Raw genomic sequence first — 13,089 nt, 5'->3', positions numbered from 1 at the left:
TCCTTCTGTACTCTCCCACTGGTATATTCCATCAGGAATAGCCCTAAAGGTAGCTTTAAAGCTGCCATTTTGAGCAGGCCTATGTACAGTTCCTAATATCTGATAAACAATTTTCTTTACTTTCCTAGAAGTACCATACTCTTAGAGGAATGAGCCCAGCATCAGCCAGTGTCAAACACACACCTGCCAAGTGTTGACTGGGTTTCTCCATTTACAAAAGACACAATACATCATTTGCTCCTAGAATATTCAAACCTAACAATTACTTTGTTAAATAAGAGTTCTTGAAATAAGGAAATTTTTATTATTTTCAGAGGATTACATGGGAGTTCTTCAGTAAGGTTATTTTTATAATCTTACTAACAACCATCTCCAAAGAGATGGTTATTCCCAGAAGAATCAAGAAAAGAGCAGTCAAGTACATCTATTTTTGAAAAGAAATGTTACTGGAAAATAATGTATCTAATGGGGACTATAAACATGTCAGACCCGTGCTGGGTGTGTGGCTCACGCCTGTAATCCCAGCACTTTGGAAGGCCAAGGCAGGCAGACTATTTGAGGTCAGGAGTTCAAGACCAGCCTGGCCAACATGGTGAAACCCCATCTCTACTAAAAATACAAAAATTAGCCGGGCATCATGGCAGGCACCTGTAGTCCCAGCTACTCAGGAGGCTGAGGTGGGAGAGTTGCTTGAACCTGGGAGACAGAGGCTGCAGTGAACCGAGATAGCGCCACTGTACTCAAGCCTGGGTGACAGAGCAAGACTCCGTCTCAAAAAACAAAACAAAACAAAAACACACACATATAAGACCTTTGTTATACCAAATCCTCCCTACCTTGATTCCTGGAGTTTGAGGCTAATCTGGAGATTATATTAACATAACTGTCCCATTTCCTGGGTTGTCATCAACACTGCTTCTTAAAACCACTGAATTACCTCTATCATGTTTTTCTTTGATTAAAAGTGTCCTCCTCCAGCAGAAGTAATAAGTCAGGTTCCTTTCTCTAACCATTTCAGGACCATTCCACTGAAAATTATCCAGCCTTGCAGTAAAGGAGTGAAAGTCTAATAATGTCCCTTTAAGTATACTACCCTGGTGTATATCTTCTCCTACATATATTAGATGAGAGGTCACAGGCACTTCACAGGAGTATATAAGGTGGTTCACCGAAGAATGATGACATAGCACCTGAACCCCCTGCAGAAGACATTCTTGTTTAAGCTGCTTGGGAGACAACACACAATGAAATGACAAGAGATTATTTTATTAGGTTGGTGCAAAAGTAACTGTGGTTTTTACCATTATATAAAGTATTGTCTGTCAGATGCAAAATGGCAAAGTGCAGACTGAATACTACAATAAGGAAACAGCAGTCACCAGGATGAGAGGTTAAATCACAGGAAGATACTCATGCCTGGCTTTTGACCTGGCTTTAAAGAATAGGAATTTTAAAATTCAGATCAGATATACATTAGGAACACCTGTGTAGAAGCAGAATGTTATACATCCCATATTCCCTTTCCAAAATCTAGTTTCCTGTGTTTGCAATCAAGTGATTAGGTCCTGCTCTTTCTAATTCAGTTCTAACAAATGAAATCTTATCTTAGGCTTTGGAAATTGTCTTCAGTTAGCAGCTCAAGTAACAAAAGGAACTCTGGGCAGCTAAGATGAATAAATTTTAGAGATAAAGCTGCAGAGACAGGAAAACTTTTACTATAACCTAATCATGTTCTGTATTTAGTGCTGATAAAATTATATGTGAAGTCTATTTTGTACAAGCACTTTTTGAGACACTTGGACCTTGAAAGTTTAATATATATCCTATAAATATAATCACAGGTCTTTCATGCTATTTGATCATGGGGAAAGAATTCAAATTAACCTTTTAGCATCTGAATTTGAATTTCAGAAGATAAAGACCATAGCTAAAAAGCCCTTAGAATTCTCTTTTTCTCCTTTGTGCACAAAAGGAAATAAATCAATGACTATGCCTCGGTTGCCCCACCTGCAAAGGATTTTAACAGTCCAAATTATTGTGTAAAAGATAAAATAACATGTATTTTTAAGTTACTTAACACAGTGCCTCATACTAAAAATGTGTTATTAAGTGATGGCCATTGTTATATCCCCAATGAAAAGCCAGGGCAAAGCAAGGAATGTGGGAAGAAGTGAGTGTTAAGCAGTACAAAGATTAAGACAACGTTTGAGACCATAATTGCCATAGGTTTAAAAGCAGAATTTTGCAAAGGCAAAGGAGATCAACACTATCAAATATGGTGAAGAAGAGACACGGGCAGGAATGTGAGAATATTATAGCAACTCCAGCAGTAGCCACACTGGAAAGGGTAGAAAACTACCAAGAGAGTTTCAATGGGCAGCCAAGCTCAAACTTAGAAAATAATGAAAAAAGACTAGAAGGAATTATCCCCATGTGAGTACCTGTCCCCCTTTAGCCCTTTTTCCTATTTTCAGAGTTTTCTGTAGTGTTTTTAAAGCTCAATTTGAAAGAGCCCTTGGCATGTTTAAAGATAGGAAAAGGTGGCCAGGCGCAGTAGCTCACACCTGTAATCCCAGCACTTTGGGAGGCCGAGGTGGGTGGGTAACGAGGTCAGGAGATCGAGACCATCCTGGCTAACACAGTGAAACCCCATCTCTACTAAAAATACAAAAACAAAATTAGCCGGCGTGGTGGCAGGCACCTGTAGTCCCAGCTACTCGGGAGGCTGAGGCAGGAGAATGGCGTGAACCCAGGAGGCAGAGCTTGCAGTGAGCCGAGATCGTGCCACTGCACTTTAGCCTGGGCGACAGAGCGAGACTCCGTCTCAAAAAAAAAAAAAAAAGAGAGAGAGAAAGGTGAAGAGCAGATATTACCATTTCCTAGGAATTTCCTCTTCCTGCAACTACCAGTGTTATAAACCTGGCCCTACTCCATAATCCTAAGGAAGCCAAACCCAGTTTTACCCTTAGCAAGGTTGCCAGATTTCACTGGGTTCTGCTCTCAACCACATGCTGTTTGGCTGGCTGGCGTACCATGAACCTGAGCAGCACCTGGAAAGCCATCACTACCAAGACCAGAAAGTTCCATAAAAGGATAAACTTTCAGTGGTGCCTGACTCAAAATGTGACACTGTATTTTCAATAAGATAGATGTGGGGTACTTGGTGTTTATCTCATGTCTTTTAATGACACACTTCAGTCATCACAGCTGAAAGTGATTCTGCATCTTGTACCAATTTGAAATTAAATACTACTCTTGGAAAAATGCCACCCTACTTCCAGCAGCAGCTTTCTGAGCCATACAGGATAAGCTGCTTTTGCATTTCTTTCCAGAGGTATGAATAATACTAAATTCAAGTCCATCCAGCTGTAAAAATTCTAAGATGAGAACTTCATGTTGAGGAAGGAAGTTTTAAAATTTAAAAGGCATGACTGCACGACAGTCTGTTAAAATGGGAGAAGTGAATGAGATAATACATGAAAGAAGAATTTCCAGCTAGTTTCACTGGATTCTGTTTTTAGGGAGAGAAATCAAATGAAAAATGAACATGTTACAATGCACATTCAATCTCTTCTATTCCTGCTACTCTTGAAAACATTCTATTTGGTTAAAATAGCTAAGTCTTTCTCTGAAAATATAAATATATTTTTACATTTATGTATATATGCACATATATAGTCACCTTTTGGTATCTGTGGGAACTATGCAGATATGTTTTGGTTTAGAATGTTCTGTTCTGAGAAAATGAGTTAGTGACTATATTTTTTCCCTAAGACTGAGCTGTTAGGATAGTTTAGTTTCTACTATTACTAAATGTTGTCTTCTCTAAGCAAGATAATATACTTTAGCCTATTCAGATTAAGCTCTGTTTCTCTGGGTTTGTACAACCAATAGGAGGGAAACCTCCACTTCTCTTCTGCATCCAAGAGGTAGAAGTGAGCCCATCAACCAGACAAGAGAAGACTGCTTCAGATGGATAAAAAGTTGGGTGAGCAGAGAGAGAGAGATGGGAAGCACAATTCAGATGGGACGGCAGATCAGAATACTCCACCTACTGTAAGAACAAGAAGCCTTGATAATGTGATGGCATGTCCTCCTGGTTGATGATGTTTTAACAACAGTCTGAGACACTCTGACTTTCTCTACATGGGAGCCTTGATGGAGACTCAGAGTAGTCACTGACATCAAATCTGCTACCAAGTGCATCCATACGAGAGAGAATATACTGTTGGGAGATTGGAGGGTAGAGAAAATTGGTGCCACTTCCTTTCTAATCCACTGAATGCAAGGTACAGGCCTATTTTCCTCTTTTTGAATATCTAAATGAGTAGGCAAACTTTCTACAAAGGGCCAGATAGTAAATATTTTAGGCTTTACAGGTCATATAGTTTCTTGCAACGGCTCACCTTTGCTGCCATAGCATGACAATGCCAATAAACAATATTGTAAATGAATGTGCATAGTTGTGTTCTAATAAAACTTTATTTACAAAAATAGGCAACAGGAGAATCTGACCTGCATGGCGTAGTTTCTTTCTTTTCTTTCCTTTTTCTTTTTTGAGACAGAGTCTTGTTCTGTCTCCCAGACCAGAATGCAGTGGCGCAATCTAGGCTCACCGCCTCCCAGGTTCAAGCAGTTCTGGTTCTTAGCCTCCCAAGAAGCTGGCATTACAGGGATGCAACACCACGCCCTACAGATTTTTGTATTTTTAGTTTCGCCATGTTGGCCAGACTGGTCTCGAACTCCTAGCCTCAAGCAACCTGCCTTCCCCACCCTCACAAAGTGCTGGGATTACAGGTGTGAGCCACCACGCCTGGCCATAGTTTCTACACCAAAACTAAATAATAGCTCCATGTGGATGAGTTAAACAAGATTAAACTATTTCCCTAACTTGTAATACCTCTAGCTGATGCATGGACCATCCAACCATCCAGACCCACTCCATATAGAAAAATACTTACAAAATCTAATGTAATCCTATTACGCAACCACACAGATGAATATGAGACAGAAATAGGAATTAAAACATTCTAATTTATAACTTCTTAAAATTGATCTAATAATGCTTAAATGTAAAGTTTGTCATGTCTTTCCTATCAGACATACATTTTCTACACAGTTACCTATTTGTAAGACGCACAAACCATGTGTTTCACAGTATGCCTGCAAGATGCAGACCTGACAAGAGCAATGGTCCAGGCATTATATGGTATTTTATTTATGACCATAAGATGGCACCAAATTATCACTTGTCAACTAAAGGGCACTTTGATATACTTATCACAGAGAACACTTTAATAGAAAGTTCTTTAATGTAGTTGAGAAGATTAGTAATTTTTTTTTTAAACTATTAAAAGGCACAATTTCAAAACCTACAAATCCAGAGCCCAAAAATGGATCTCTGGAATTTATATAGAACGATTTGCTCAGTTTCTGGCATTGAGTGCTCATAACAATGAGATGTGGTTTCTACTCAAAAGGGTTACTAAGTAGAGCAATGCAACTATTGCTTAAGAAATAATGATGCTAGGGCACCTTTGCGTTAAATATGAAAAGAAGTTCTGTCAGGCCTAACAGCCATGAAGGCCTACCACCACAGAAATGCGGGCCTTTGTCGGTATATTTGTCAGTTTGGCCAGATTTGAGTAAAACAGAATAGGAATAGCAAAGTCAGGTGTGCACAGTGACCTGCACATGAAACACCATCTACCTGAAGCAGCTGTGCAAGCACAGGCTGTTACATCATATATGCTCATGTGTACACGAGAACACCAGCAGATTTATATTAGAAAAGGATTTCTAAGGATAAAAACTAATGGCTCAAATAATTGTTTTCACTTTTCTCCCCAAACTTTGACACTTAATTTATGAAAGAGATTACCAAATTTCTGTTTAGATTTATCAACAAGTGTTTTCAACTTAAATTTTTAATGCTTTCTAAAACATAAAAATCCCACAATTTTATAAGTTATATGTAAATAATTTTTATTTTTAACATATTTAAATAAGTTATATGCAAACTTACTGCTACATTTAAAGAGTGTTTACAAGAAGTTAGGCTGGGCGTGATGGCTCACGCTTATAATCCCAGCACTTTGAGAGGTCAAAGCGGGCAGATTGCTTGAGCCCAGGAGTCTGAGACCAGCCTGGGCGACATGGCAAAACCTAATCTCTACAAAAAAATACACAAAATTAGCTAGGTATGGTGGCATGTGCCTGCAGTCCCAGCCACTCGAGAGGTTGAGGTAGGAGGATCACTTGAGCCCAGATGTCCAGGCTGCAGGAAGCCATGATCACACTACAGAGCAACACCTTGCCTCAAACAAAAAAAAAGTGTTCAAGAAACTGTACCCCCCCACACACACACAGACACATTATAGAAATCTGGAAAGGTTATTCTTGTTGGCATTTCACTGGGCTTTGAAGTAGAGGTAAAAGCTCTCTCTGATTCTCAACATTGGGACAGAGATAAAAGGATTTCAACTTAAAGTAACACTGTCCACAATGATCTCGAAGTCGACTGTACTGGAGCATTGTGTAGGAGACGAGACTAGAAAGGCCAAAAGAATTACACGTAAAATTTAAAAAACTAAACAGGCCAAGTGCTGTGGCTCATGCTTGTAATCCCAGCACTTTGGGAGGCTGAGGCGCGTGGATCACCTGAGGTCAGGAGTTTGAGACCAGCCTGACCAACATGGTAAAACCCTGTCTCTACTAGATATGCGAAAATTACCTGGGCATGGTGGCACACGCCTGTAATCCCAGCTACTCAGGAGGATGAGACAGGAGAATCACTTGAACACAGGAAGCAGAGGTTGCAGTGAGCCAAGATCGCGCCACTGCACTCCAGCCTGGGCAACAGAGCAAGACTCCTTCTCAAAAAACAAACAAAAAATCAACATTGTTTTCTACTCTTCTGCCACAATTACTCATTCAGAGTAAGTAGCTGCTTTCTAATGGTAATGTTATTTACTCACTGGGGTTTCCTCATGTGGCATACCTTAAGCTATGTGGTTCGCTGACACACACATAAACATACATACACACACACTCTCACCTCTTAGAAAGTGTCTTACTGCAAGTATCAAAAAAAAGTGCTGCCAGTAATTCAGATCAGTGTTTTCCAGTCAGTAACCTTAATAACAGATTCACTATTAACATTCGATAACAAAGGAGACTGAAATATTATCTTGTCCTTCTGCATTTTGAATTTATACAACTGTTTGCTGATTAATAACTATGCTAAAGGAAAGTTTTTAAAGGAAATCTTATTCTGTCAAAGCTGAGTTTACTTTCACTTATTGCTTAATTTAACAACAAAAAAAAAATGGATGTGTTTTTCTACGAGCTTATAATTAGTCAGCCATAGCTTTAACACATCCAGCTGGGAAATCTCAAGGACACAACAAGCTTTACATTTCAGATGGACCTGTGTCCCACTAAACCCTGCTTAGCTTAGGTTCTTCTGCTAATAGCTCTACTATTCAAGCCAAAGGCCACAGACTAGTATCTTTTCCATTTTCCTTTTCTCCTATCCAGTCACGTCAATGTTATCTCTCAGAAGATACAAATTCAAGGCTGGGCACAGTGGTTCACACCTAATCCCAGCATTTTGGGAGCCCAAGGCTGGTGGATTGCCTGAGCTTAGGAGTTCGAGACCAGCCTGGGCAACAAAGTGAAACCCTGCCTCTACCAAAAATACAAAAAAATTTGCCAGACATGGTGGTGTGCACCTGTAATCCCAGATACTCAGGAGGCTGAGGTGGAAGGATCACTTGATCCTGGGAGGTAGAAGTTGCAGTGAGCCGAGATCACACCACTGCACTCCAACCTGGGGGACAGAGTGAGACCCTGCCTCAAAAAAAAAAAAAAAAGACAATTCAAATTCCATGCCTTTCTCTCCATCGTGACTGCCACAGCTCAATCATCCCTTTACTCCTTAAGCTTCCTTGAGTTTCTAATTGGTCTCCCTATTTCAGTCTTCACAACTGATCCTCTGTGCTTCCATCAGCATGTTACGATACAAAAATCCAAACTCACATCAAACTCTTGAAATGCCCTGGCATGCTATCAGACAAATCAATTGTCTCTGCTTTCACCATTAGGCTTCCGCCTATCTCTCCAACCCTTCACACTGTACTTCCTGGTCTTAACAGTGTCAAACTCACTGTGGTTTTCACAGATTCCTTCTAGCCCCTACCACCACCTCTGCAGAGGCTTTGCTGTTTGGCTGCAATGTCCTACTGCTTCTCAGCTGGAGTTTCCCAACTTAAAATTTGATTCAGCTGTCACTAGTTCTAGGCAATTTCCATGACAAATTTCTTTGAGGATCCCATGAAGTTATTTGTCTCCTTCAGCTACTGTAGCATTCTGGACAACATTTACCATCCTACTGGATATATTTCACATTGGTCTCCAGAACTGACTGAAAACTTCCTGAAGGCACGATACTACCTTTTTTAAAAAAAAATCTAAACCCACAACAATGTTTATGGACAACTGTATCTACATTAATACCAGGGACTGGTTAACCATTATCCATTATTAACAATAACCAACTCTTGACAACCAAAACCCAAAATAATGTCATTAAATAAGAGTTAATAGTTCAAGTGGTAGCTGAGCTCAAGGAAACTTAACCATCAGAGTGATCTCTCTGTCCAATCACATACTAGTTAAGGATGAATATCCATACCACGTTTTAGTGTGCAAATCAGCTGCTGTTTGGATTGCAGGAGCTCAGTCTTAAAAAGTGCTTCAAAGATTTTCAAAAGCCAACGTCAAGGAAATTATCTAGTGAAATGTGCACTGGACTCATTTTAATCTATGTGTATTTTTAAAGTAAATAGGCAAAGATCCCCTATTAACTTTCTTGAAATAGCTTATTAGCAGTAATATCCCCTGCTATCTGTGTTCATGGGCTCCTATAGGGCAGGGATGCCATCATCGTTCTACTTCTAGCACACTCCAGGTACTAAATAAATGTAATGAAAAGATAACCAGTTCATCATATAACTTCATGGATGAGTCATATGCGGAAGTGAATTGCCAAGTGACAGAGGCAGAAAGCAAGGTAAAGTTAATTAAGTTTCCTAAATATTAGTTTATTGTTTGCCTCCAACTCATTTCAGTGAGAAACTATTTTTAAGTGTAACCAATACATACTTTACTTATGTAGTGTATCAAGGAGACCAAAACTTAAGTGATCTCAAAAAGACTACCAATGTAAAATACATACCCTACATGGACATGACAGGTAAATAATGTGTCTTATTCTTGTGAGGGTGGTTACTGCTATAAACAAAGCCTATATCCTGAGAAGGGAGGGTCTTTGGGTTGCATGGTTTCACTTTTGTTTCATCTCTGGGTTATGCAATGTCCAGCATAAATGTGACACAACATGTTCAGCCTTGTTCTGTGTGGCCAGTTTTGATCACTTCAGAACTGTTTACCTCATCAGTGCATTATTTTAAGTTCTTTTCTTTTCTTCCCTGACGTTTAGCCATTATGGGGCCAAATAACTCCATAAGGTAGTTTAACAGGGAAAAACATCAAATAAGTTAGTATTGTTAGGGACTCTAGCAAGTCCTAGGATTAGGAAAATGAGGTAAAAATTTAAAATTTAGATACCAGCACATTTAAATCATCCATGTCAACTTGGATTAATATATTATGGAAAATTGCAATCTGGATCTGTACTGTACATTCAACTTCTTTTTAAATCATAGATTCTGTGTACTATGCATTCTCCAGCATCCATATGGATAATTTTAATTTCTGTATCTTCAGCATCCATATGGATAATTTTAATGCTAATAGTCCCCACTGGGATGCCATTAACTTAAGAAATCATTTTTATTTTTACAGTACAAAGCAAATGAATGTATAGGCACATTTATTTCAATCAAGTCATAATCTGAACCTAAAATGCAAAGCAAAAGATTAACGTGCATTTAATATGTATTTCAAGTCTTTGTAACAGAGAAGAAAAATCATTACAAAATTAAGGTATGAGACATCAAGTCACTAATGATATAGTTGATTAGACAATGGCTTTCATGTTCCATCTAATGACATGGAACAATGTACATTTGACAATTCAGCCTTAAAGGGTTAAGTAGAATAAACTTCAGGCAGCTCCTTACACTCAACTGCCTCAGTAACAAGACTCAAAGAATAGATATTTTCCCTATCAATGACAATAGTTCAGTACTAACACTTGTAGTTTCATATTGGATAAAAGCTAAGGAATGGGTCATCCTGAAAGATTATAAAATACAAAACTTATTAGCTTCAAGAAGGATTAAACCTCTAAGAATTGGGACCCATTTCTGTTTATAGATAGAAATATTCAACAGAAAAACAAATTTCTAATTTTAAATTTCTGGCCCACATACTCAAAACAAATGACCTATACCTCATCAAGCTTTTATGAAAACTGATGGCATTACACACAAAATTCATCATCTCCCTAGCATGCCCAATGAAACAAAAAGAAGGTACAGAACACGTGATGAAAGTAGAAGAGACAGACTCAGATTTGTGCTAAAATCTAGGCCAAAGAAGCTGCAGATGCACACAGAGCAAGGCCAGGAAAGAATCTTCCACATATACTCTGGTTCATAAACCATCTGTTTGGGTTTGGGGACTTTTTATTCTTTAAGTCCAGTAGCCTATACTTCCTAAGAAATATGATTAAAAACTACATAACAGCAAAAATAATAAAATAGAATTACTTAGCTGAGGTATTTGGATTTATATTTAGAGGATGACAAAATGATATTTGACAAAGTATATAGTCTCCTTTAACTCAAAAAGGAAGACATGTTAATATAATTTATTATAAACTTCAGCCCAATCAGTCTTAAATGTCTTTGACTCTATGACTAAGTGTTAATTATGGACACTGTTATCCTAGAATACCACTTGATAGCCCTGCATTAATTCTGCTATACCAAAGACATACCTTTTTAAAATAAAATAAAATAAAATTAAATTAAATTAAATTAAATTAAATAAAGCAACCATTTACACTTACTAAGAAAAACAAAAATTTACTTCAAATTGTAGTATAGGCTTTTCAATCACAAAAAGAAAGAAAAGAACAGTGATCTGACAGTGGTCACATCCTGTGCAAAAAACTTGATACAAAAATGGTAGCACATGGTATCTGAGGTGCTTACATTACAGGAAAAAGGAAATACAGTAGCTGAAATATGGCACTCCTGGGAATCAACTTCTAAACCAAATAGAATGCCTTTGAAATGATTAAATTTATTTGTGTATTAGTAAGAAAGCCCCACCACCATAAATAGTACAATATTTAAAAATAAAAAAAAATATATCTATCTAAGATAGATAGTGTATTTATACTGTTAGACTTCTTTAAGTGCAGAAGGTGGTTCAGGTTTTGCCCTTTTTTTTAAATTAAATAACTGACCATATGCTTTATAAAGTTTCACTCAATCACAAAAGCCAATTATATCAAGGAATATGATATCAAAGTTGCATAATTTCATGTGGGACTGCCAGCAGGTTAAAGTCTTAAGTCTTTAACATTAATGTTCATTTTTAGTCAATGAATAGTTAAAAAGTTCTCAAATCTTCATATCCTCTTGAACTTGCCCTTCTAAATGATCCTCAGACTGCAATTTCTAGTTTGCAAATAAAATAATGCAATATGCATCATACTTCAAGAAAAGATGGAGATGTCGAACTAACATGCTTCTGGATCTTTTCCCTGCTCCTTTCAACCTTCTTTATAATTTCTGCCACTATGCACACTGATGAGGTGAGACCCAAAAGAAACAACAGATCTGCAAGAGAAAATAAGTTGGGTTTTACATTTCTTTGAAACTTACAGTTGCAAAGCTTAATAGCTTACATTTTTCTAGCATTTTACCACAATTTTTTTTTTTTTGAGGCAGAGTCTTGCTCTGTTGCCCAGGCTGGAATGCAGTGGTGTGATCTCGGCTCACTGCAACCTCTGCCTCCCGGGTTCAAGCCATTCTCCTGCCTCAGCCTCCCAAGTGGCTGAGATTACAGGCATGTGCCATCATACCCAGCTAATTTTTGTATTTTTAGTAGAGATGGGGTTTCACCATTTTGGACAGGCTCGTCTCGAACTCCTAACCTCAAGTGATCTGCCTGCCTCAGCCTCCCAAAGTGTTGGGATTACTGGCATGAGCCATGGCGCCTGGCCACCACAGCTTTCAAATACATTGTTTCACAACTATTCCATAACGTAGGCACAATCACCCTCAGTTAAAAATAAGAAAAGAAAAAAAGATATTAAATGACTTATCCAAAGTCATATAACTAGGAAAGGCAGTAGCCAGAATTAGAACCTAAGTCCTCTGACCACTTTCCCTGAAACCTTATGTGGCTAGCCTTTATCAGTAACACCAACAAAAGGAGTTTTTTTATTTCATAGATCACACAGCCCTTTAAAAAAGTACTGTATCAACAGTAGTAGACACTTTGAATGAAAATGCCTATCTGAAGATTAAAAATTTGACATTAATATGTTCTATTTCAAAGCATAGAAGACTTGTCTTTACAATAGTATCCACACTATCTCAATTCTTATTTACTGCTTGGAAAATTGCAGATGTTTCCTTAAAATGCCATTTTTTAAAAAAAGAGGAAGCAATGTGAATATGGAATTAAAATACTGAAATTCAACTAGTTCAATTTCAAGGTAAATTTTAACTTGTAACAAAAAATACAGTGACACTGTATAACTATTTTCATAAATACCCAAATTAAGAATTCAATAAAGGATAGCATTATTGTCAAATACATCATTCCTCACACTTACATAGGAAAACTGATTTTTAAATGCACTGTACTATACATATAATAAATGGTAACGTAAGAATAATGTGTAATTTCCAAATAATCTTTATAAAACATTCTACTATTTGGGTCAGACTTTTTGTGAAATTAGAATGTACAAACAAGAAAGAATAAGAAAGAATTATTCGTTTAACTACTGAAAATTCTAACTTTAAAGAAGAGAGCAACTTGGTTTTCAGGGAGATTAAGTCTAGTTTTCTCTTCATACAAGATGGCATAGTACATAAAAAG

The 13,089-nt window shown here is 37.7% G+C and overlaps 1 protein-coding gene across 7 annotated transcripts in view; it reads right to left on the bottom strand.

The window, feature by feature from the left end:
* Positions 1 to 13,089, bottom strand: part of LOC105490383 (ATPase secretory pathway Ca2+ transporting 1) — a 158,670-nt gene that overhangs the window by 3,677 nt on the left and 141,904 nt on the right. For 4 of the 7 annotated variants that reach the window (XM_011755905.2, XM_071090895.1, XM_011755907.2 and 1 more), the window contains one exon: positions 11,692 to 11,816. In XM_011755905.2, coding sequence (XP_011754207.1) covers positions 11,692 to 11,816 — 125 coding nt within the window. The remainder of the gene's footprint in view (positions 1 to 11,691; positions 11,817 to 13,089) is intronic. The other 3 variants (XM_011755906.2, XM_011755908.3, XM_011755910.3) reach the window with 1 other exon arrangement.

This window comes from Macaca nemestrina, chromosome 2 (assembly GCF_043159975.1).
Source record: "Macaca nemestrina isolate mMacNem1 chromosome 2, mMacNem.hap1, whole genome shotgun sequence".
Classification (NCBI taxonomy): domain Eukaryota; kingdom Metazoa; phylum Chordata; class Mammalia; order Primates; family Cercopithecidae; genus Macaca; species Macaca nemestrina.
This window is presented reverse-complemented; position numbering and strand designations above follow the sequence as displayed.